Here is a 20,938-nt window from a genome sequence, read left to right as displayed (position 1 = left end):
TAACATTGCATATAGGATGACATTTTTGTAAATAATAGGAATATGAAGGTGGAAAATATGATGGCAAAAAGTACCATTACATGGATAATAGTACACAAAAGTACTATTCAAACAACTTATGCTTTAATGATACACTATGTATAATAGTACACAAAAATATACCACTGTACCATTAAGAGGGAAAAAATGTACCACCGAACTTTAAATTTCCCTCCTATTTGCAAGCCAAACAGATAGGGCCTATGCGCCCTGGGGGACTCACTAAACAAGGCAGGCTATTAACCACCAAATTCAAACTATGCATGAGTGACTCAATTCATGGCCACCATGTCACAAAGTGAATCTCTCTTTACTATTTGGGTTTAATTTGGGATGAAAATATGGAAAATTAACATTTTATCCTATTTTATTTTGTCAATACAAAAATGTTCATAATATAAATCATTACACTGCTAAAATTAGACACATTTACCATTGAAAGATTAATTAATAAGCCAAAATTGTCTTATAAAGAAATCTAAAACTTAGCAAAAACATTAGACTATGTAAAAGGTACTTTTGAGTTTTGACCACATCATTTATGGTGCTAAGTAGCCAAACATCAGATACAAAATACGGCAAAGTACCATTAATTTCTGTAGCTGATGCATCAAGTCAGTTACAGACCTCTAATTCCATTTTACGAGCACTATAAATTATTGGTGTTCAAAGGCCTAAAAGTGAATTTGGTCCTCAAAGTTACAAAAGAAACAATTAAATAAATGGTATTTTATTAAGGTAAATTAGTCTTGGCATCACCTATATACTAAATATAATACCATCTTTAAATAATAGTTAGAATCAACTTTTACAAATTTGCTAAATTTTTGTTCATAGGTAAATTTTTGTCAATTCTACCCAAGTATGAAAGTTTTTTTTTTTTTTTTGTGTTGACAAAGAGAACTCATAAATAAATAACAAAGACAAATTACAACCTAGGAACTAAATAAAAAAAAAAAAAACAAACACCAACCTAAACGCTAACAATAAACAAACACCCTGTAAAGAAAGGACGAAGTGTATGATAAAACCAGAATGCCTTGCGCCATACCATTTACTCTGGAGCCTTGACAACCATACGAACCTTACCAACACCTTATCGAGACCAGGAATTGCCAACATAACCGAAAACCTTGAGATGGATATTGACCGCAGGTTGAAACCCGTGAAGAAAACTGAAACTTGCAATGACCCATAAGCCCATTTGCAATGGAAGATGCGGAGAGATGAAATAACGAACGAAAGTTGAATGCACCCTGCTGCTGTAAAAAAGACCCTTGAACCGATTCCACTCCCAGGGAACGAAAAACATAGCGACCTCCTAGGAGTCCAGAAACGTAACCAAGAGAGTCGTGTTTTTGAACGACTCTACCATGAGAAACCTCACACCAAAATGCAGGTTCCTCTCTTGCTACTCTACTAACAGAGAGTGCAAGAAAATGGAGGGCTTTGCTTACCCTAAACATTAAAGATGGGGAGCCTCCTTCAAGATTTAAATTAACAGCGATGACTAACTTTGTCATCACCAACACCAACGATAGGATGATAGTTACTGAATGGATACCCAAATCATCCCACAACCTAGAAGCAACAAGAATAGCAAACCAACCTTTCCCCGCAAAACCACTCGGCTCCTGCAGACACCAAATGCAGGCTAAAGCTTTCGCCTGCACCACACACCCTACCCCCTGGAAAACCAAATACAGATTTCCACCTAAACTACTGAGGGGAAACACACAATTAATCCCAAAGCTCCTCCTCACCCGATGAAATCTTAATTCCATGGAAACATAATCCTACTCCGAAAAGGCAATCAAAAGGACCACCCACCCAACAAGCCAGGCACGGCTTAAACTTACTTCCCTTAAATCCAAGGGAAAACCCGACCAGCCTAACTCCAAGAGCAGCAACGTCACTTCGTAAACTTCCATAGCTAGAACTAGGCTATGAAACTCCAGCTCATGAACAAGCATAGCAAGAGTATTATTGAAATATACCAACCCAAACAACAAAACAAACAAACTATGCAAGAACAACACAACAAGAGTAAAACTAAACATAAACTTAAACTAAAACAACAAGACCAAAGCAAAGAAAACCATCAAATACCCACAAAGCCTCTCGTGAGTCCTAGAGAAGCAAAGAACCAGCAGCTACCTCCCCTGAATCAAACCTTGGATTAAGGAAGAAAATCCTAGTCTTAACTTCACCTTTACCGTAGGGAAAAAATTAACGAAATTCCTTTCAACGGCGGCGTTAAGAATAGCCTTGGCTCCTCGATTCGTTGGAATATTATAAACTCAAACACTTAACAACCCACCAAAACTTGATTGAAGCCCCGATGAACTTGAAAAAACAAAACCAATTTGCAGCTCCTTTGTTTTCTTTGCCGGAAAACACCGAAACCGAAAGCAAAAATTACCCAAGTATGAAACTTGTTTGAATGGAAAGTGAAATCAATGAAAAATAACACTTCAACCTAAGAGTATTGTATGACCAGATGATACCTTACAGTGTACGAATCACACACGTTTGGCCCAAATGTGCAAGCTACCTGTTGGCTTTGCCTAGGCTAGATTTTTGTAGCACTAAACACGTCATATCATAGTCTATGGGATCCCCCCCCCCCCATGTGATGGAGGTTCGATTCCTCATAGCTCCCTCTCTTGTGATAGGAAGAGGGCCCCTCCCCCGTAGTTTACCGAAAAAAAAAAAAAAAAAAAAAAAAAAATCAGTCTATGGGACGAACAATGACCATACCACAACCATGACACAAAGAGTTCAAGTTAACCGCATGTGGGTACATGGAACTGTCAAGGGTTTAGGCAGCCCTTTGAATTTGACAGCATTACAAAAGAGCTTGGGCAATCCACTGGCACAAGAGTAAGAACTGTAGAAGTCTGAAGTAATTTTCAATGATTTCAAAAACTATTAAAATGAGTAAAATAATTATAAATCTCACGTTAGAGCTCAATACATATTTTCAGAAATTTCTGATCAAGAGTAATAAATTTCACGTTAGAACTCAATACATATTTTCAGATATTTATGATCAAGAATGAAAATTTTGACAACTAAACTATACTGCAGCATATGCCAGAAGCCCAGAACAGAAGGTAATACTAATCTGCCTGATTCTTAATAATAACTAGAAGTATAGAACATTTAGAGTTTCTTGGACCCAAAAATATGGACCCAAACAAATAATTCAGACTGTTAGCATTGCCAAATCGCCATGTTACAACACTGAAGATATTCACACCCCATGGCAAACCCAAAGATCCTAGATAGAAAAAGATTAAAGGACATTTACATTTCTATAAATTGGGGGCCTAATACCTCCAGTTCCTTAGACAAGCTTCTTACAATTTCTGTTTCCCCTTCACCTGAAGGTGTAAGCCGAATTCTCTTTGCCAGTCGCACCTCATCTGAGTCTGAAGCCGAATCTTCAACCATCTCATTAATGCCTGCAGTTTCTCCTTCATCTCCAATATTCTGGAATTCTTGATGAGATGGCTCCTTACCCTCTTCATGATTCAGAGTTCGAGTTTCTTCCTTAGCGTCTTCATGATTCGGAGTTTGTGTTTCTTCCTTAGCCTCTTCATGATTTGGAGTTTTTGTTTCTTCCTTAGCCTCTTCATGATTCGGAGTTTGGGTTTCTTCCTTCGCCTCTTCATGATTCGGAGTTTGTGTTTCTTCCAGATCTTTGTTTAATAATTCCGTTGTCTCTTCTTGATTCGGAGTATGTGATTCTTCCAGATCACTGTTTGGCAATTCCTTTGCCTCTCCTTTATTAGTAGTATGTAATTCCTCCAGATCATTCTTTGAAGATTTCTCAGCCTCTACTAGATATACACGTGAATCCTCCATATCATTGTCCCCGTAAATTTTAGCCAACTCCTGAGAATCCTCAGCTGGGGTCTCCATCATATCACTAGAAGCAGAGGCATAGCTTTCGGTCAAACTGTCTATATTTTCTTTCAGTTGATCAAAATTTTGATTTTGACCAAGAACGTCTTGGAATTCTTGCTCAGATTCAATGATCATCATATCCTCAGAGTCATCAGAACAATTCGAAGAAGGTGGTGAGTTATCCTCAGGCTCCCCTTGATTTGACATTCTCGAGTTCCATTGAAATCCACTATTAAAATCTGTGGGTGTATAACCAATGTCACAAGCATCAGAAGTCATTTCATTCATTTGCGGAAGTTCAGTTTGGCTCAAAGTGGAGGGGTCAAGATGCTCAACATCTCCTACTTCCTCCTGCAAAAGAGCACACAAAATTAATTCCAGAAAAATCATAATTTAACCCAAGGAGATAAGCTCTCTAATTCCAAAAGAGGACTATAATGGGACCTTGTGGTATATAGGTACGTAGAGAACTGCATCAATTACATAAAAGACAAGAGGAAGGAAATGAGAAAACAAGTGCAACAAGCTTGGATTAGACATTGAAATAGAAACTGCAAGAGGTGTGACAGTTAAGACATTTCAGGTTGATAGGGTATGGGCCCCACAAGAAGTCAACCGAATAACAAAAGTTAGCCAACTTTATGGTAGGGGGAAATGACATTGAGGCAAGAGGCCCTCAGTATTGAGATGCCCATATGCTGCTCCTCTCTCTCTGTAAAAACATATTTTAAACCATAGATGACCTAGTTACATGCAACCTACAATGACTCACCTTGATTGTTGGCATTGGACATCCTGGCCGCCCAAATGAAGCTCCTTGATCATAATGACACTGTTCAAAAAGCTCTCTCATACCTATACGGGCTATGCTTGAGACATCACTGCACTCAGGAGTCCTATATAGCGAGGGCATATCCAGCAGACCCATTTCCATCCCCAGAACAGGTTGGGAGTGCAAAGAATTCACAGGTTTCAATGGGCTCCTCTCTGAAATAAACTCTATGCCATTGTCATTCTCCTTATTTTCTGGTAATGCTGTGGGTTGTGACCCTTGGGAGTCATGATTACAAGTTGTAGCATTGTCCAACGGCCGAACTTCAAGGAGTTCATGGATCAATTTCTGGATACGAACACGCTTAAGAGAAGCTTCAGCAGGCATAAACCAATCCGGCTTAAGCTGCAAAGTTTAAGCATGCTATCCATCAAAATTCAAATATGCAAAAATAAACATCCAATCATTACCTGTTTATTTATGAGACTGCATTATAAAAGCTAGCCAATGCAGCAACTATACCCTATACAAGATCTTATTTGTCTACTGCTTTGAGTTCAATGCAATATTATAATCTTCCTCCATTGTTTTTTAATCACAACTTGGAGATTTTACACTATTACACACTCCTTTGTCCGTCTTTAGTGATTTATACATAGGAAAACAGTCATATGGGATCTTGACTATCTTGTTAGATTCGTCTCAAAATATACTTTCAAAATATTAATTTTTATTTTTACAAAAATATAATTAAACATATTACTGATATAAAATGTGCACGAGCAAGCATGACAACTCAAATGTTGAGATTAAAAAAGATTGGAGGAAGTATAATTTTTTTAAAATGAAATATGTACTAGTACAATTGGAATAACAATGCAACAAATATTTATTTTTAATTCATGTCCATAAGGTCCCTCAAAAAAAAAAAAAAAAAAATGTCCATGAGACATAAGCCCGTAACTTCAAGAGAGATAAAACAAAATGAAGTATTTATCAGGTAACAGGAAATATACAATCATTAAGCTGTAATTAAAAACCAAGCACTGAAAAGAGTAGCAAGTCACAAGATTCTTAGCTACAATTGTTTACAAGAAACAAGTGCCATGCCACTGATTCTATTTTCACTGAGAAACTGGACACTACGAATACTTGTAAGTGAGGAGTACCGGAGAACTAGCACATAGCAGATATCAATACATTTCATCACAAGAGAAGCCATATGATAGCAAACACAAACTCTACTATCAAATACCTGCATCTACTGAATCTGAATACAAATTACAAAATGGAAGGAAAGATCTGTAGAAACAGAGTACTCACAAAATTCTCAAACTTATTGATCTGGAAAGGACTGAAATTATGAGGTGCTTCAGCTATAAAGAGTTCTGCATAATGAAGCAGGAAAAGGCCGCAATCAGAACAGTTCTCCTGCTGTGGAAGCTGCCATGGAAAGGAAAAAAGTCAGGCTTCATTTAATGTAAATAATAGTTTTCCTTTGTTTCCTACAAGAAAACTTATCAAGGAAGAGGAAATGGCAGTTTAAGGGAGGAGAGAAGTAGGGAGGAAAATAAGGAGTCTCTTCCCTTCCCTTCCCTTCCTTTCAAAAGGAATATGTTTTCCACTCTCAGGAAAATTATTTTCCACCCTTTACAAACAAAGCAGCAGGAAATGAAAATTTCATTTTCCTGGATAATGTTATCCATCAAAAAGACGGAGACTCAAGGCAAGAATGAACAGTTCATACATTCCATCCATAAGAAAAGAGTGGGTAAAAGGTAAATTTAATAATAATTTTTTCAAAGCTGGTTATCAACTTGTATAATATCGATAACAGTATGAAAGAGGAATAAATTATACGATAATTTACTGCAATCCTTCAATTCAAAACCAATAAGCTTAAAGCATTTCATATATTCTTACATGATGCACCTAAACAATAAAGATAATAAATCACCAACCCTCTACAATAAAATATATCTGTTGTATCATGATGACTTGGGAAGACCTTCTTCCATAAACAATCAAGATAAAGGATATCATGTTGCAACATACAGCTCTGAAATCCATGCTACCCATGGATGTCAAAAGAAGCAGTATGAAACCCATGCTACTGAAATCGATCATCCCACAATTAACTGCCAGTGCCAACCATAAACTATATATAAGCAGCCTATACCTATATAAATGAAATTGTATGCCCACTAAAACTATGATTGACGTCCAGTTTTGTTGCCTGAGCCTATTAAGGCACCATGATAGGTTTTACATGACATAATCTAACCTAACTTGGTCAATAGTTTCAATATTAAAAGAGAATTCAAGCAAATAGTACAACATAAACAACAAACTATATAGTAAACTGGATATCCAGCCTACAAAAATACAAGAACTAGTATCTAGTCAGTATGCGTAAGAAATAGGAAAATTTGTCAAAAAAAACCTTTTAAATGCACCATTTTGCATTTTGCGAAAAAAAACCTTTTAAAAGCTTTATCGTAAAAGAAAACCCGAAGTTAATTTTATTTTTTTGTTCAAGACAACCTGTACCTCTAATTCACTTAATTAAACTCTAATTTCTTCTAATTAGCCTTTAACTCTCACTTAACCATATCATAATTAAATTTTTTTTTTTTAAAAAAAAAAAAAGCAAAAACCACCACCTCCACCACCAGCCAACCATCCTCTCCCTTTCCCCCTCCCCTGACTGCAGCTCCCCTCCCTCGACTGAGCCGCGCCGCCTTGAACCCCCCACCCCGGAGACTCACCTCTACCGCCGGCCAAGATCGCCACTTCCCAAAAACCAGAGACCTCAAAAACACTTAACAATAGTGTCCAATTAGCTTCCTTAAACATTCTCTCTCTCCTCTTTCTCTTCACTTTCTCTCTCCTCATTCCTACAACGGCGTCTTCTTACTTGCTTCATCCCACCATTGCAATACCCCTCAAACATTCAAATCACCCACTTCTTTATTCCAAGATCTTCCTCAAAACCCAAACAACAATCATTTATGTTAAGGGTTTCCGAATTCGAGCTTCTGATGGGAGTAACAATGGCGATTCTTACCTTAATGAGGAAGAAAGCTGTTAATCGGGAGAAAAAGTAGATTGAGTTTAATATGATTGCCCAGAATTTGCCCCCTGTTGAGGAAACCCCAGATGTTTTGGAGAGGAAAAGTAGTGAGTTCCAGAAGATTATGGAAGTTTCTAAGGAGGAGAGAGATAGAGTTCAGAGGATGCAGGTTATTAATCGTGCTGCTGCCGCCATTTCTTCTGCTCGTGTTCTTCTTAAGGATAAGAAGGCTGCTGCCATTGCCGATGCTGTCAGTTCGAGCGCTGCCAAGGGATGGGGAAAGGGAGGGGGTGGCTGGCCGGTGATAGGGGTTGTGGTTTTTGTTTTTCTGTTTTTATTTATAAATTTATTTAATTATTAAATTGTTAAGTGAGAGTTAGATTTTAATTAGAAGAAATTAGGTGTTAATTAAGCTAATTAAAGGCATTAGGTTGTATTAAACAAAAAAAATTCACAATCGGGTTTTCTTTTGCCAAAATGTTAAAAGTCGGGTTTTCTTTTTGAGAGATTGTTCTATACACCCGGGTGTACGGTACACCCAAGGGTATTTGTTTGTTCATTTGATGATAAAATGAGCAATAATCATCAAAATGAGCAAAAAAGACTTTTAGGTGCACCGTGCACCCGGGTGTATAAAACAAGTTCTAGCCAAAAAGCTTTTAAAAGGTTTTTTTTCGCAAAATAGTGCATTTAAAAGATTTTTTTTTAACAATTTTTCTAAGAAATATACCTCAAGTGACAGAAATCGAAGATTTAAAAATTTCGAAACTATATCTTCAGAAGTCTCTTTTTGCTTCTCTTTCCACTCTTCTGAGAGGTAGCTGCCATTTCAACAAAAATAAAGTTTGAAACCCAATTAAATTATAAAAGAAAAATAAAAAATATTCAATAGCAACCATAGTGATACACCAAAGCAGCTAACAAGCTCCTCCCACCAAGCCACAGGTTCTATGAAACATACTTTCACCACTTTGCCAAAATAGCACAACAGGCACCAACATAGTGGGAAGGGAGAAAGGCAAGGATGAAAAAATTCAAGCACACAGGAGCACACAACTTTCAGCACTACAGTGGGCAGAGAGCAGATCACTATAGTAACCCTGCCTGAAGGACCATCAGTGTACTGTTTCAAAGAAAATATGTTGATGATCCTAATAGAAGGAACATACCTTTGAATGAGATCCTTTAACCCTGCATGACTTCCTCTGATAGAGTCCATATGCAATATACAAGGAACCTTCACAGATTCATCAACATTCTCATCTGAAATCAAGGGACATACGGTATCAATGTCAGTTTTAGTTTTTGGCACGAAGATATAAAAAAAGCCTAAGTTACAGCTTCTATGATAAATTTAAAATAGTCCTACTTAAATTACTCATGTAAAAACTGAAGTCTGACAGCTACAAAAAAACTCTTTCTTATTATTTTTTTCTCTTGAAATGAAAAACCATAAAAAGAGCACCTACCATTGAAGTTAGCAACTTCACCAGGATGGCATACAACAATCAAACTCCAGTGAAGACTGATGTTACAAGCAAACAGAAAAGTAAGTGTCCACACACATCACGTAACCAAATGAACTTAAAGCATACAAAGCTGATTTCTTACTTATAATTAACCGGAATAAATATGTAATCCTTCTCAAATATGTTCACTTTCCTTGTCCATTTCCGAACACGTTGATAACCAGCCTTGCCATCAAAAACACCTGATGGGTTTTTGTCTGGATCAGCCAGCTTGCGGAAAAAGAAGCAATTAAAAAAGTGAAATCTGCCTCGTTCTGTGGAAGGAATTTCATTCTCTAAATACCTGTTCAAGGGCAAAAAATTGTGAGCAAATGTACAAAATGAAAGAAAACCTAATAATCCTTAAATGAAGAGTCTGAGATTACATCAGATGATCAGAATAACTAGATATGCCTGCTACAAGTGCTACCATTATGCATAATAGATAATACTTTAGCAAACAGATAAAAAAAATTGGCAAAAACACCATGTATTCTAAAAGCTATATTTTTAAACAGTTCAATTAATTCAATTTATACAACAGTTTAGGTAAAGAAATTTCTTTTCAGTTTTTTCTCTCTTTTAAAACTATAGGTAAAGAAAAAAATTGAGCATATGAAAGTAGCTTTGAGCAAATCATCTCCATAGCTCTTGTCTCTCCACAGCAAGCAAGCAAAGAGCCGATGAGACCAACTTGAAATCCTTTAAAGAGGCAGACAAGTATGCTACATATGTAATCCATACATATGATCATCTTTTATATTAATATTTTCGTTTTGAAAAAAATAATACAGATAAATATTGACAGTTATATTTTATATAGGTAACATAATAAGTCAGATAGTCATTATCAAACACTTTTGAATATCATATTATTTCAAAGGTGTTAAGATTGGATATGAATATAATAATGCTAATTTCAAAAACTCAATCCATTATCAGCCATAACAAGACACGCAAAATCTCCAAAACTTACAACTACCAACTAAAAGCCAAAAAAAGAAACAATTATCCTTTAAAAAAAAAAATTTTAATCCTTTAATAGTGACAACTCAAAGAAATAAGCCAACCTATTCAAAAAAAGGATGCAAATAAATCACCCCTAAGTAAGTGATCAATTCCCATAACCGGCATGAACAAAAAAAAATAAAGATACACCACCCTTCAGTTCTTAAATGCATTCTCACAACACCCTCCACCATAATTTATCCAAATAAGCATCAAAAGATCTATAGTTTACACTAACCTTATTTAGACCATAATAGAACAAATCAAAATTCTTGTTACATGTATTAATATAATACACCCTGCCTTGGCCGTATCTTCTTTTAGGTCATTGTATGATGATGGTATTTTGCCTATGTCAACAAGTACTAATTAGGTATATTTCCCCTATAATGGAACTTCAATTCAGGTTCAAGGCCTTCAAGATAAATTAAATCCATTCAATTAAAAAGGTACTACTACATGATGAAAATTTAGTTAAATGGGATTTTAAAGCTCATTCAAATGGCATCTCATTCTTCTATGAAAATAACAAACAAGGACCTCACGCAAAGCATCTTAATACAAAGGGGAGTTCTTCCTTTATGGGGGTTATTGTCACTGGGTAGTTGGGATGAGACTCATGGTTGGGGTGTTGATGGTTTGTTTAGCATTATAAGGAAAAGCAAATATCTCGTTAACAAAAATGAGTCCAATTGAGAAGTCTAGTGTTGAAAAATGAATAATAAATGAGTAATTGGATAGATAATAGAGAGGGGTGGCATTGAGTATACATTTATGGGCTAAGAGGTAGTTTGTAATTTTTAGTTAGGAGTAGTTATGACTTATATGAGTATAGAGCACTTAAGAGTGTTTTTGATTCAAAATCCTAAAAGCAAAATCAAATTGATCTTATAGAGTTTAGAAGAATTTAGAGGTACAATTACCAACTCAAATATTACAACAACAAAGCCTTAGTCCCAAAATGATTTAGGGTCGACTAACATAAATTGTCATAAGGAACCGTCAAACAAAGAAAAAATAACATAACAAGATAACCAGTTGCAGTAGTTTGAAAAAAAAAAAAAAAGGCAAGTAAAGTGAGAAAAAGAAAGATAATCCAAGTAAAATTTAAGAGAGATTTAAAAGAGTATCAAGAATAAAATTTAAGAAAGTTTTGCAGGGAGTGAAGAATTAAGAGGTCAATCACCAACTCTAACCTTAAAAAATAAAATATACAACACAATATCCATGGAGCATACTTACTTAATATAGAAATCAATTATTGTATCATTAAGGAAAGTATCAGGCTCCAATAAATCCACATCTCTTTTACTGATTACAACCGCATCTACAGCACCTTTGGGGTAGACAACCTCTTCAAAAGGCTCCTCGAAACTGTAATAAATTTATAAACATGGATAAAAATTAATTTTATCATGTGCCTCGAAATAAGGACAGATAATCTATATCAAGCCTTTTCAACAATTTCACTTACTTGGGAAGGTACGAATCAGAAGAAGACTCACAGTTCTCTAAAGGATTTGTACCTCCTTCGCAAATTTTGCCACTATATACAAAACCATTTAAACATCAAAGGACATAGATAACAGAGCAAAATGCTGCCAATAGCATCAGCAAAGATATAAAGATCATAATCACATAGCATAATTCAAAACACTAACTTGTACTACGCAATAATTAGACCGGCATACACCCTCTTTTACTTCCCTTTTAGTGTAGACTCTTGTTCCTAGGAAAGATGAGTGGGTTTAAGAAAAAGGTGGACAAAGTAAGAAAGATAAAGTAAAAAAAGGTGGATAGCTCATAGGTGTTAAGGAAAAAAGTGAATAAAGTGGGTGGATGAAAGGGTGTAAATATTGTGAAGGGGGCTATGGTAGCAATATGAGTTTTCCACATATAGATTAATGCAGAAGTAGGTACAACAAAAATAATTTCTTTTTTTTTAAAAAAAGTAGGGAGTACCAAGGACCAAAATCCATGACCAGTGTAAGCCAACATGACTTTCACAGCCTTGAGATGTCCAGTATTAAAAGGATTCAAATTAAAACAGATACGAGACTATGCAAACAAAACTTTACCCCTATATCTCCTGTTACATCATTGCAGTCAACCTACTCAAAAAGCTGGTTAGAATGGTATCTGTTCGACCCAGCCAGCTAAAATTGGGCCAAACAAACAACCAACAGAGGGCATCACAAATGAGCAGACTGTTTTAAGAAACCTAATCAAAATGGTATCTCAATGTATGAGAATAAAAGAAAGAAATAACAGGGTGCCACTCAGCCTTCTACCTTCACCTATCCAAAGATTCTATCCAACCCTTCTAAAGCAATTAGACAACATATAAATTCACTACAGACAGATAGTTCCCACAAATCAAATCAGATACTCACTTCAGCCCAAGGCTCCAGAGAGCCTGGTACCTAGTATCAAGTGTCATGATCCACTCTTGTCTCTGGAGCCATTCAGGATCATGAACCAAGAATTCCAATACTTCAATGCCTGCACATCGTACAAGAGTATTGGTAAGCAATCACTTGCAAGATCCAAAGACACCTCCAAACTCTCAATCTTATCAATGCTTTAAAAGATTTAAAACCAAATTGGTTGCAGATACCTATTACAAAGTATTGGTCAATTACCTAAGAACTGAAAATAAGAAGTACAGCTACAAAACATAAGTTTCACATATATCCTGGATACAAAATTTCCTTCTCTTGTAAATATTCTAATTGGTTAATGTAGACTCCTATTCCTATGAAAGTTTGAAAGGTGAGTATATAAAAAGCTGGATAAAGTAACAGAGAGTGAGGGGAAAGGTGCCAATATTGTGGGGTCGTGGAAAAGGATGGTAATATGTAGTAAGGGCAATTCCATTCGAGTTCAATTCGAATCTGACCGATCCGAAGAAAAAATTCCGATCCAAATCCGTTTTAAAATAGTCTGAATCCAAATCGTATATGAGGCGGATTGGACTTGGACCCTGCGCAAAGTCCGACCGAGTCCGAGTATAAGGATATGTTATGTTTAGACTTTATACCCAAAGTTTTTTTCTAATTTTTTACACAACAATATTATATTAAAATTTGTTAAGGAAAAACCTAGCAATTATTGGTATATCATACATAAAAAAATAAAAAAACAAAAGGTATTCGGATCATTCGAAAGTCCGAATAAAAGGAATGGATTCGGCTCCTAAAAAATACAAGACGGATCGGACTCAGACTTTTTGGATTCGTATCCGAGTACAAGGTCCATTTACTAAACATATCAAATTCAGATTTAGCCGCATCCAACCCTAATCTGATCCGTTGCCATTCCTAGTAATATGGGGTTGAGTAGAATATTATGAAACATCCAAAACAAAAAGTGAGTTAAACATTTGGGAACAAAATGAGTAAATAATAAACCATGTCACATCTTAAAGAGACTTGCCATGTTATATTCACCCTAAAAATGAGTTTCAATTCAATTATGTTCACAAAAAAAAAAAAAAAAAAAAAATAATTTGGTTCATACAAAAATGTTAACTTTAGAAAACCTAAAATTTACTTTAGTGCCATTTTTTTTTTTGGGGGGGGGGGGGGTTTGGATCCTACAAAAAATCAATTCTATTTCCCCAAACCTAGGATAATATTACCCAAATGTTTCTTTGTCAGACACCCCAGCCTTACTTAGGAAATTGAATTCCCTTGTTTGATAAAGCAACAAAAGATACAAGTACAACAACACAATTATGTAAAAGCAAATCTTATCAAACAGAAAAGTCAAAGCAAAAGATAAATAAAACAGCAATCGAGCAAAGCATCATCCTCAAGGCCATCACTCCTTTCCCAACACCAATTCACTAACCATCGTAATAACCATTGAACTACCCAATCATAATATCTGTTTATGGGATCACTCACCATACTTCAACAGCCATAGGTGGCCGTGGCAGTGGCATTTTGAGATTTGGGCAACGCTGACAGTACTGATCCAAGCCAGAGGCAGTAGATCAGCCTAAAATCAACCATAAAAAGGTAGTTCTACCAAAACAACCATCCTCAACCACCATAATAACCACAAAGAAAGTAACAAATTGAGCATCTCCAGCTTCTACAATGAGATGCTAGAAGCACTGCTTTGGTGGTAAGAAGCAAATTTGATACTGACTGCAACAGTTCAACCCCAAAAATCCTAGAAATAACTGAGTTCAAAATCAACCATAAGTTGGTTTGATTAATCAAACCCCTGTTACCAAATAGAGGCATCGTGGCAGAGAGTGCCTATGACCACGATGAAGACAGAATGGCGACGAATAATAATTGTTGATCATCACTATGAGAGGTGAAGTAGGGAGAGGTAACATTTGGCAAAAATAAGGCCATAAGGGTTATAACCAAAAGACATGTCATCAAACAGCCTTTAAAATTCAAAACAAACCTGTCATGCCATGTGCATTTTCTGCTTCTACTGCATCCCTTACGAAAAGGTAGACTTTTACTTTAGCAGTACAAGCCTGGAATAAATACTATACATGTGAGCTACATGACAATCGCATGACAGGCAAATGTTAACAATAAATTCATAATAGAAAAGACAAAAAAGATAATTGACATACAACGTTACTCCACTGTGACTCAATTTTTAAAATCTCATCCAATCTCCATTCGGATCTAGATGCCTCAGATTCCTCTTCTAAGGTTGACATCTCAATTTTGATCGAGGTTTTGGAAAACAATATATGGCAGCCAGGAAAATATTTATCACCGTAGGAGACATAATCGGTATAAACAGCTCCCATATCCACATCCATATCCATATCCATATCCCCCTGATATATATAAACATTACTGTCAGCATAAACATTGTGTAGCAGACACTTTCTTCTCGATAACACCACTAATAATAAGTCAAATACACAAATAAATTTAAAGAAGTCTTATGTCCACAAGGGCATGCCTGAAAAAAATTATAAAAAAAATAGTACAGTAATTACCATATACCAACCACTATCTAATTGATCCTCAGCTGGTCCATCTACTGAGAAAAAAAAAAAAAAAAAAAGAGTAATGAGTTTTATTTGATAAGTCCAGCTTTGCCAGCAATACACACACACAAAACAAAAAACAAAAAACAAAAAAAAAAAAGTATACCATAATCCTCTTCCTGCTCATAACCAGAAGTGGAAGGAGAGCTCTCTTGAATACTATCACAAGTTTCTGATGCCTCAGCATCAGCTGAACCATTCTGCAAAATTCCCATGCAAAGTGAAATTGTGCTCAAACCAAAAACAATAAATTAAAAAAATGGTACAAGGAAAACAACAGCATACACTGCATGGTGAATCTGGGATGGAATCACTGATATGACCATTTCCAGATGGAAGTCTGGCAGGACAGGAGATTCTTATCTCCATGTCCAAAGACGAACATTCGGGTTTTACACTATCTCCAGTAAAATGACAGTGCTTTTGCAAGATTCTGTCCGATAAAGCACCAAAAACCTCAGCTTGTGGAGAAGCAGCTGTATCCGATTCACTTTCAGGGCGACCAGAAACATCATTGACAAGACCACGATCATCGTCATCAATTGCAACAACATGAATTTGTTTCACATTACGAATTTCTTTCACGCTGTGAATTTCTTTCATCTGAGCAATGGACCCAGAAGAAGCTAATGACAAAGAAGGCAGTCAAATTCATCAATAATCTTACTGAATACAGGCCTGAACATTTACAAGAAAATTTAGCTAGTCCTCTTGCAAAAACACGATGAGAAAGGGCATCAAAATGCAACATAAGCATATGAGATTTTGTGAATGGAGATTGAACACAAACTCGAAGTTAAAAAAATAAAAATGAGTCAAGAAAATACTAAAGCTGATGCCATAAGCCTTTGTTCAACAAGGTCCAACTTATCTTAACATAAATTTTTTCAATTTACTCCTGGCAGGCAGCAAAACTCACACTGTCACAAATCACAATGATACACTTCACTCTGATTAAGTTTAAACAGGCAAGGAAGAATGGAAGTTGTTGAGACCTGAGGTATCTTGTATTTGAGCTAAACTGCTAATGAAACCCAGAAAAAGCGCAGCTTTCTTGTTTCCAAAAAAACGAGGGTTTTGTGCTACAACAACAACAAAGCCTGGTCCAGAAATGATTTGAGGTTGGCTAAATTAAATCGTGACGAGGAAGGGTACGCAAAAAGTGAAACAATAAAGGTAAACCAAGAAAAGTGACTCATTTGAAGAAGCCTTAAAAAATAGGGCAAAGAGAAGATAAAGAGAAAAAACAAAGGAGGTTAAAGTGAAAACCCAAAAATGAGGAAATAAAAAAATAATTTGAAGAAGCCTTAAAAAATAGGGCAAAGAGAAGATAAAGAGAAAAAACATGTGACAAAAATCATAGCATAGGTTTGAGAAAACCTTAAGAAGTTGCAAACACAATGAGTTAAAGTTAAAGATAAAAGAGTAATATATATATACATATATAGTTAGTTATATTGTGTCCACTAAGTAGATTTTTTTCCCTCCAAAGCCATATTTTCCTAATTCCCTCATAGACTCAAAATTCCCAATCACCCTCTTCCAAGTTTTCTTAGGTCGACCCCTAGCCCTTTCCAATCCCATCACTTTGTCACTTTTCAAGCCTCCCAACTGGTGCATCACAAAATTTCCATGTTACATGACCATACCACCTTAGGCTATTCTCCCTCATCTTGTTTTCAGTATACGTAACCCCCCAAATTCTTCATAACCACACATCCAACGCAGCTTACACAACTCCGTCACATTCATCTAATAACCATGACAATACTTCGCTACCCAATTCATACTTCAAAGGTTTCCCTTCAATTTAATTCAGCCTTGCAGCCCTATTCTTATTTAGCTATCCTGCTTTGTATCTATATGTCATATCTCCATCCAACTCCTCATGCCTTTCAACTTCTAACTCCACTAAGCTTACACACCAAATATTCCTTTTGATTTGTGCTCCATCCAAATCCTCGAGATTCTCACTTTTCTTTTCCTCTCTATCCACTATCAGATTATTCATTTTCACATTTAAGAAATAACCTTAGTAATTGTGCGATTTGTGCCAAAACCAACTCTGAAATATAGTAAGCAACAGAGGGAGTTTCATTTTTTTTTTCAAAAAAAAAAAAATACTAATAACAAATTGAATGACAATAATAATTATAAAACAAATATACTAATAAGGAGGCTAAAGCAAAGAAATAAAATACGGCTAAAAATAAATTCACAAATGAACACAGTCAAGGAGCCCTCCCCACAAATCTTGAAGTGACAAAGCTTCTTATTACAGTCATATGCCTTGATGAGATTTAGATGGTTAAAAGTCCTAATGGTTACCTATTTTTATTCTCCAATTCCTCAATTGTCCTCCTAATCTTTATCAAGATGCCTCCTTTTATTGTAAACAACACATCTAAACCCCTCACTTTTTGTGCCTCAAATTCTATAGGGATTAATACCCACTTTTCTTTCAATTACTACTCTTTGTATATGCTTCATTATATTTGGCACCATCAAATATATCTTGCTTGTAGAAAACCCTAAACCACAAAGCAGAGTAGCCCTAAAAGTCCACATTTATGTTGTCAACTTGATCTGAAATGGAATCTACTTGTCACATAAACACAAGACATTCCTTGATAACTATCAGTCCATCACCCAGCATACATCAGTAACCTCCTCATTTACATCATCATTAACCTTGAAAAAACCTACATTACCCAACTTGTAATCCTGATCCCAACATTGTTAGAAATCCTATCACAACTGCAAGCCTACAAAGCATCTCCACAAGGACCACAAAACTCTTCTCCCAGAAGAAAGGCATTAAAACCAAGGGGCATTATACGTTATAGTGAAAATAAGGGCTATCAGGCCAATCACCCTTCCACATGTTCTCCCAATTGCACCTACAACGCCATCTACATCCAATAAAAAAAATAAAAAAAAAAAAAAAAAAAAAAAAAACAATTTTTTTTCGTTTTCCTTCCTCACCGACCCAAAAAAAAGCATGTTGCATCACATTGCGTGCGTGAACCCAACATGGATACTGAAAGTATGAACAAAATACAATTTTGGGATGACCATGTCTTCCCAAGTGATCACTCACATCTCCAAACTAGAACAGCCATACCTCACATCCAAATTCTTTTGGAGCATTTTCAATACCGAGCCCCACAAAGCACCCAATCAAAACAAACTATACTTAACAAAATGTTAATAACCTTGACTTAATTGATGAAATTCTAGGAAAGCAAGACCTATACTACCTAGAACCTCGGATTCGAATCCCGTCTACATTACTCACATAGAAACCTCAACACCAAAAACAAATCAAATGCCAATAACTACAGCTTATTTCTCCAACCAAACAACAAACTTGCAAAAAATTGAACAAATTTAAACACCCAAAAATTCATACCAGCTTAAAATTAACATATAAATTAAGACTAAATAAATCAAAAAAGAAAGATTACGAACTAAAATAGAAAGAAAAGGTGATGAAAATTACCGTGTTGGAGGAATTGATACTTGGTCATCGCATCACCATCAGCATCGAATTTAGGGTTTGAGAGTTTAGACCAATGATTAAGAGTTTCGGGCAATTCGTCTTCTTCCTTGAAATCATAGATGCTCAAATCTCTTTCCTTCATATTTGCATAGAAATTTGCAGAATTCAGGAACCCTAATTGACGACGAAGTTGAGAGGTTTAGCGAGGAGAGAGAAGAATGAGTTGACTATGGTTGTCTGGATTTGCGAAAAGACGATCATTTGCACGAAACGTTTCGTTTGGGTATTTTATAGGTGGAGTGAAGTGAAAATATTGCAAAATTAATTAAAATTAATCGAGTTAAATTCTATCTCACCAAGGACACCAACCCTTCTAAAGAAAGCATTAATTTGCTGGCATGGTTTACGGAGTACAAGTAGCTTAAAGGGGTATGGAGTACTTCCTTCGTTTTTAAACACCACCATCCCTAAGTACCCCAACAGGCGTGATCGACAAAATATACTCCAATAGTTGTGAATGTAGCGATTAACTGTAAATGTAAGTGTTAATTATCTACAGACTGTTAGTTATAACCTGATATTTAAGGTATAAATTTTCAACAAATTGTCAATAATTGCTTTAAAGTTTCAACGGCTAATACTTTTAGCTTTTAATAAAGGTTACTTCTGCCACTACCATACCAAACGCTCAAGTTTTTTATTGATTCAAACCACACTAAAGCTATTGCCAAACACGCCCTATAATTTGTGCATAGTTTTGAAAATGTATATGTATCTCTCTCATTGGATGATTCTTGGAATTTGGAAAAAATCCTTCAGTTTTCATCCTCTCCTGATTAGAGGTTGTCGATGAAAGGTTGGTAATGACTCTTATATCCTCTTTTGGGTTGATATTTGGTGTGCTGCTACCAATCTAATTGTTATGTTAAATTTGGATCTTGGACTAGTCTCGAATATTGGTATTATTATGGATATGTTTATTCGAGATGATAATTCTTGGGATGTTCTTCTTCTTCATTATGTCCTTCTTACCCTATACCTGATGAAACTTGTTGGGGTCTCTCTAAACATGGTCAATTTATGTTAAATCTGCCACATTATGGTTGACTCACAATCTAACTACTTCTTCCCCTAAATGGGAGTTTCATTAGTTATGGAACTTAGATATCATGCCCAAGATTAATATTTTTTTATGGCAACTCATCCATAATAGCCTATCTACTAGACACACTCTAGCCTCCAAAAATATTGGAATTCCTTCCTTTTGTGCTTTTTGTAATGCTCACCCTGAGTCTCAACAACATTTATTCTTTCATTGTCATTTCGCTTTTGGCTCTGGACTTCTCCTACGATGCGTCATTGGATTGGGGTCATACCCCCCTTCTCAACTACTAGATTTCTTTCATAAAATCAAAGTTCACCCTTCCCATCTTCGATCTCCCTAAGGTTGCTATCCTTTTTTGGAGTATTTGGAAATAACGTAATGCAGTTATTTTTAAAAACTCGTCGCCTTGTCTATATTCGTGCATTCTCTCTTTTTAAGGAATGGCAAAAGCTCATTCTTTTTTAGACTCTTTTCACCAACTTGATGATTAGTTCCACTCACAGCCTCTGCATCCAACTTCCACCATCATTACTTAGTCCCCCCTCCCCCTTCCGTCCGATTAGATATTGTAAACTTAATTTTGATGGTTCTGCTACACATAATTCAGCCTCAGCTAGAGTAGTGCAGGGATCATTTAAGGAATCATATAACTTCCACCATCGTTACTTAGTCCCCCCCCCCCCTTTCCGTCCGATTAGATATTGTAAACTTAATTTTGATGGTTCTGCTACACATAATTCAGTCTCAGCTAGAATAGTGCAGGGATCATTTAAGGAATCATATTGCTAGTCGTTCTTACAACTAGGGTTTTTGCTAGTTTTTCTTGCTAAGGCTATTGCCTTTCATAATGGTCTTCGATCTTTTGGCCAAAGTCCATAACATCTCTCATATTTTCATTGAAGGGGATAATCTATTTGTCATTAATATTTTGCAAGGCCATCCCACTTTAGTTGTACTTGGAAACTTCACGTCCTATTGGCGGATATT

The 20,938-nt window shown here is 35.9% G+C and overlaps 1 protein-coding gene across 2 annotated transcripts; it reads right to left on the bottom strand.

The window, feature by feature from the left end:
* Positions 1 to 3,104: 3,104 nt before the first annotated feature.
* Positions 3,105 to 19,184, bottom strand: LOC145586551 (uncharacterized). Of its 2 annotated transcripts, none has more exons than XM_081643408.1 (16): positions 18,847 to 19,184; positions 15,630 to 15,970; positions 15,451 to 15,544; positions 15,294 to 15,337; positions 14,916 to 15,128; positions 14,738 to 14,813; positions 12,706 to 12,814; positions 11,787 to 11,858; positions 11,555 to 11,686; positions 9,408 to 9,608; positions 9,266 to 9,321; positions 8,966 to 9,059; positions 8,527 to 8,617; positions 6,047 to 6,166; positions 4,724 to 5,128; positions 3,105 to 4,302 (listed from the first exon to the last, which is right to left on the bottom strand). In XM_081643408.1, exons 1-16 carry the CDS (start codon positions 18,986 to 18,988, stop codon positions 3,349 to 3,351), a joined length of 3,144 nt encoding a protein of 1,047 aa, XP_081499534.1. In that variant the 5' UTR covers positions 18,989 to 19,184; the 3' UTR covers positions 3,105 to 3,348. The 2 variants fall into 2 exon arrangements, with proteins under 2 accessions (XP_081499534.1, XP_081499535.1); XM_081643409.1 differs by having other exon boundaries at positions 15,294 to 15,334.
* Between the last annotated feature and the right edge of the window lie 1,754 nt (positions 19,185 to 20,938).

Source organism: Chenopodium album, chromosome 16 (genome assembly GCF_948465745.1).
Source record: "Chenopodium album chromosome 16, dcCheAlbu1.1, whole genome shotgun sequence".
In the NCBI taxonomy this organism is placed as follows: domain Eukaryota; kingdom Viridiplantae; phylum Streptophyta; class Magnoliopsida; order Caryophyllales; family Amaranthaceae; genus Chenopodium; species Chenopodium album.
The sequence above is the reverse complement of the archived record's forward strand: the minus strand, read 5'-3'. Positions and strand labels throughout refer to the sequence as shown.

What these genes read in the sequence shown, in the direction of transcription:
- LOC145586551 (XM_081643408.1), bottom strand. Translation starts at nt 18,988, where the DNA reads ATGAAGGAAAGAGATTTGAGCATCTATGATTTCAAGGAAGAAGACGAA. An exon ending in AAATGCACATGGCATGACAG is followed by an intron (nt 12,815 to 14,737) that starts GTTTGTTTTGAA and finishes TACGATGTGCAG; the next exon opens with GCATTGAAGTATTGGAATTC. An exon ending in ATAATTGATTTCTATATTAA is followed by an intron (nt 9,609 to 11,554) that starts GTAAGTATGCTC and finishes GCCCTTGAACAG; the next exon opens with GTATTTAGAGAATGAAATTC.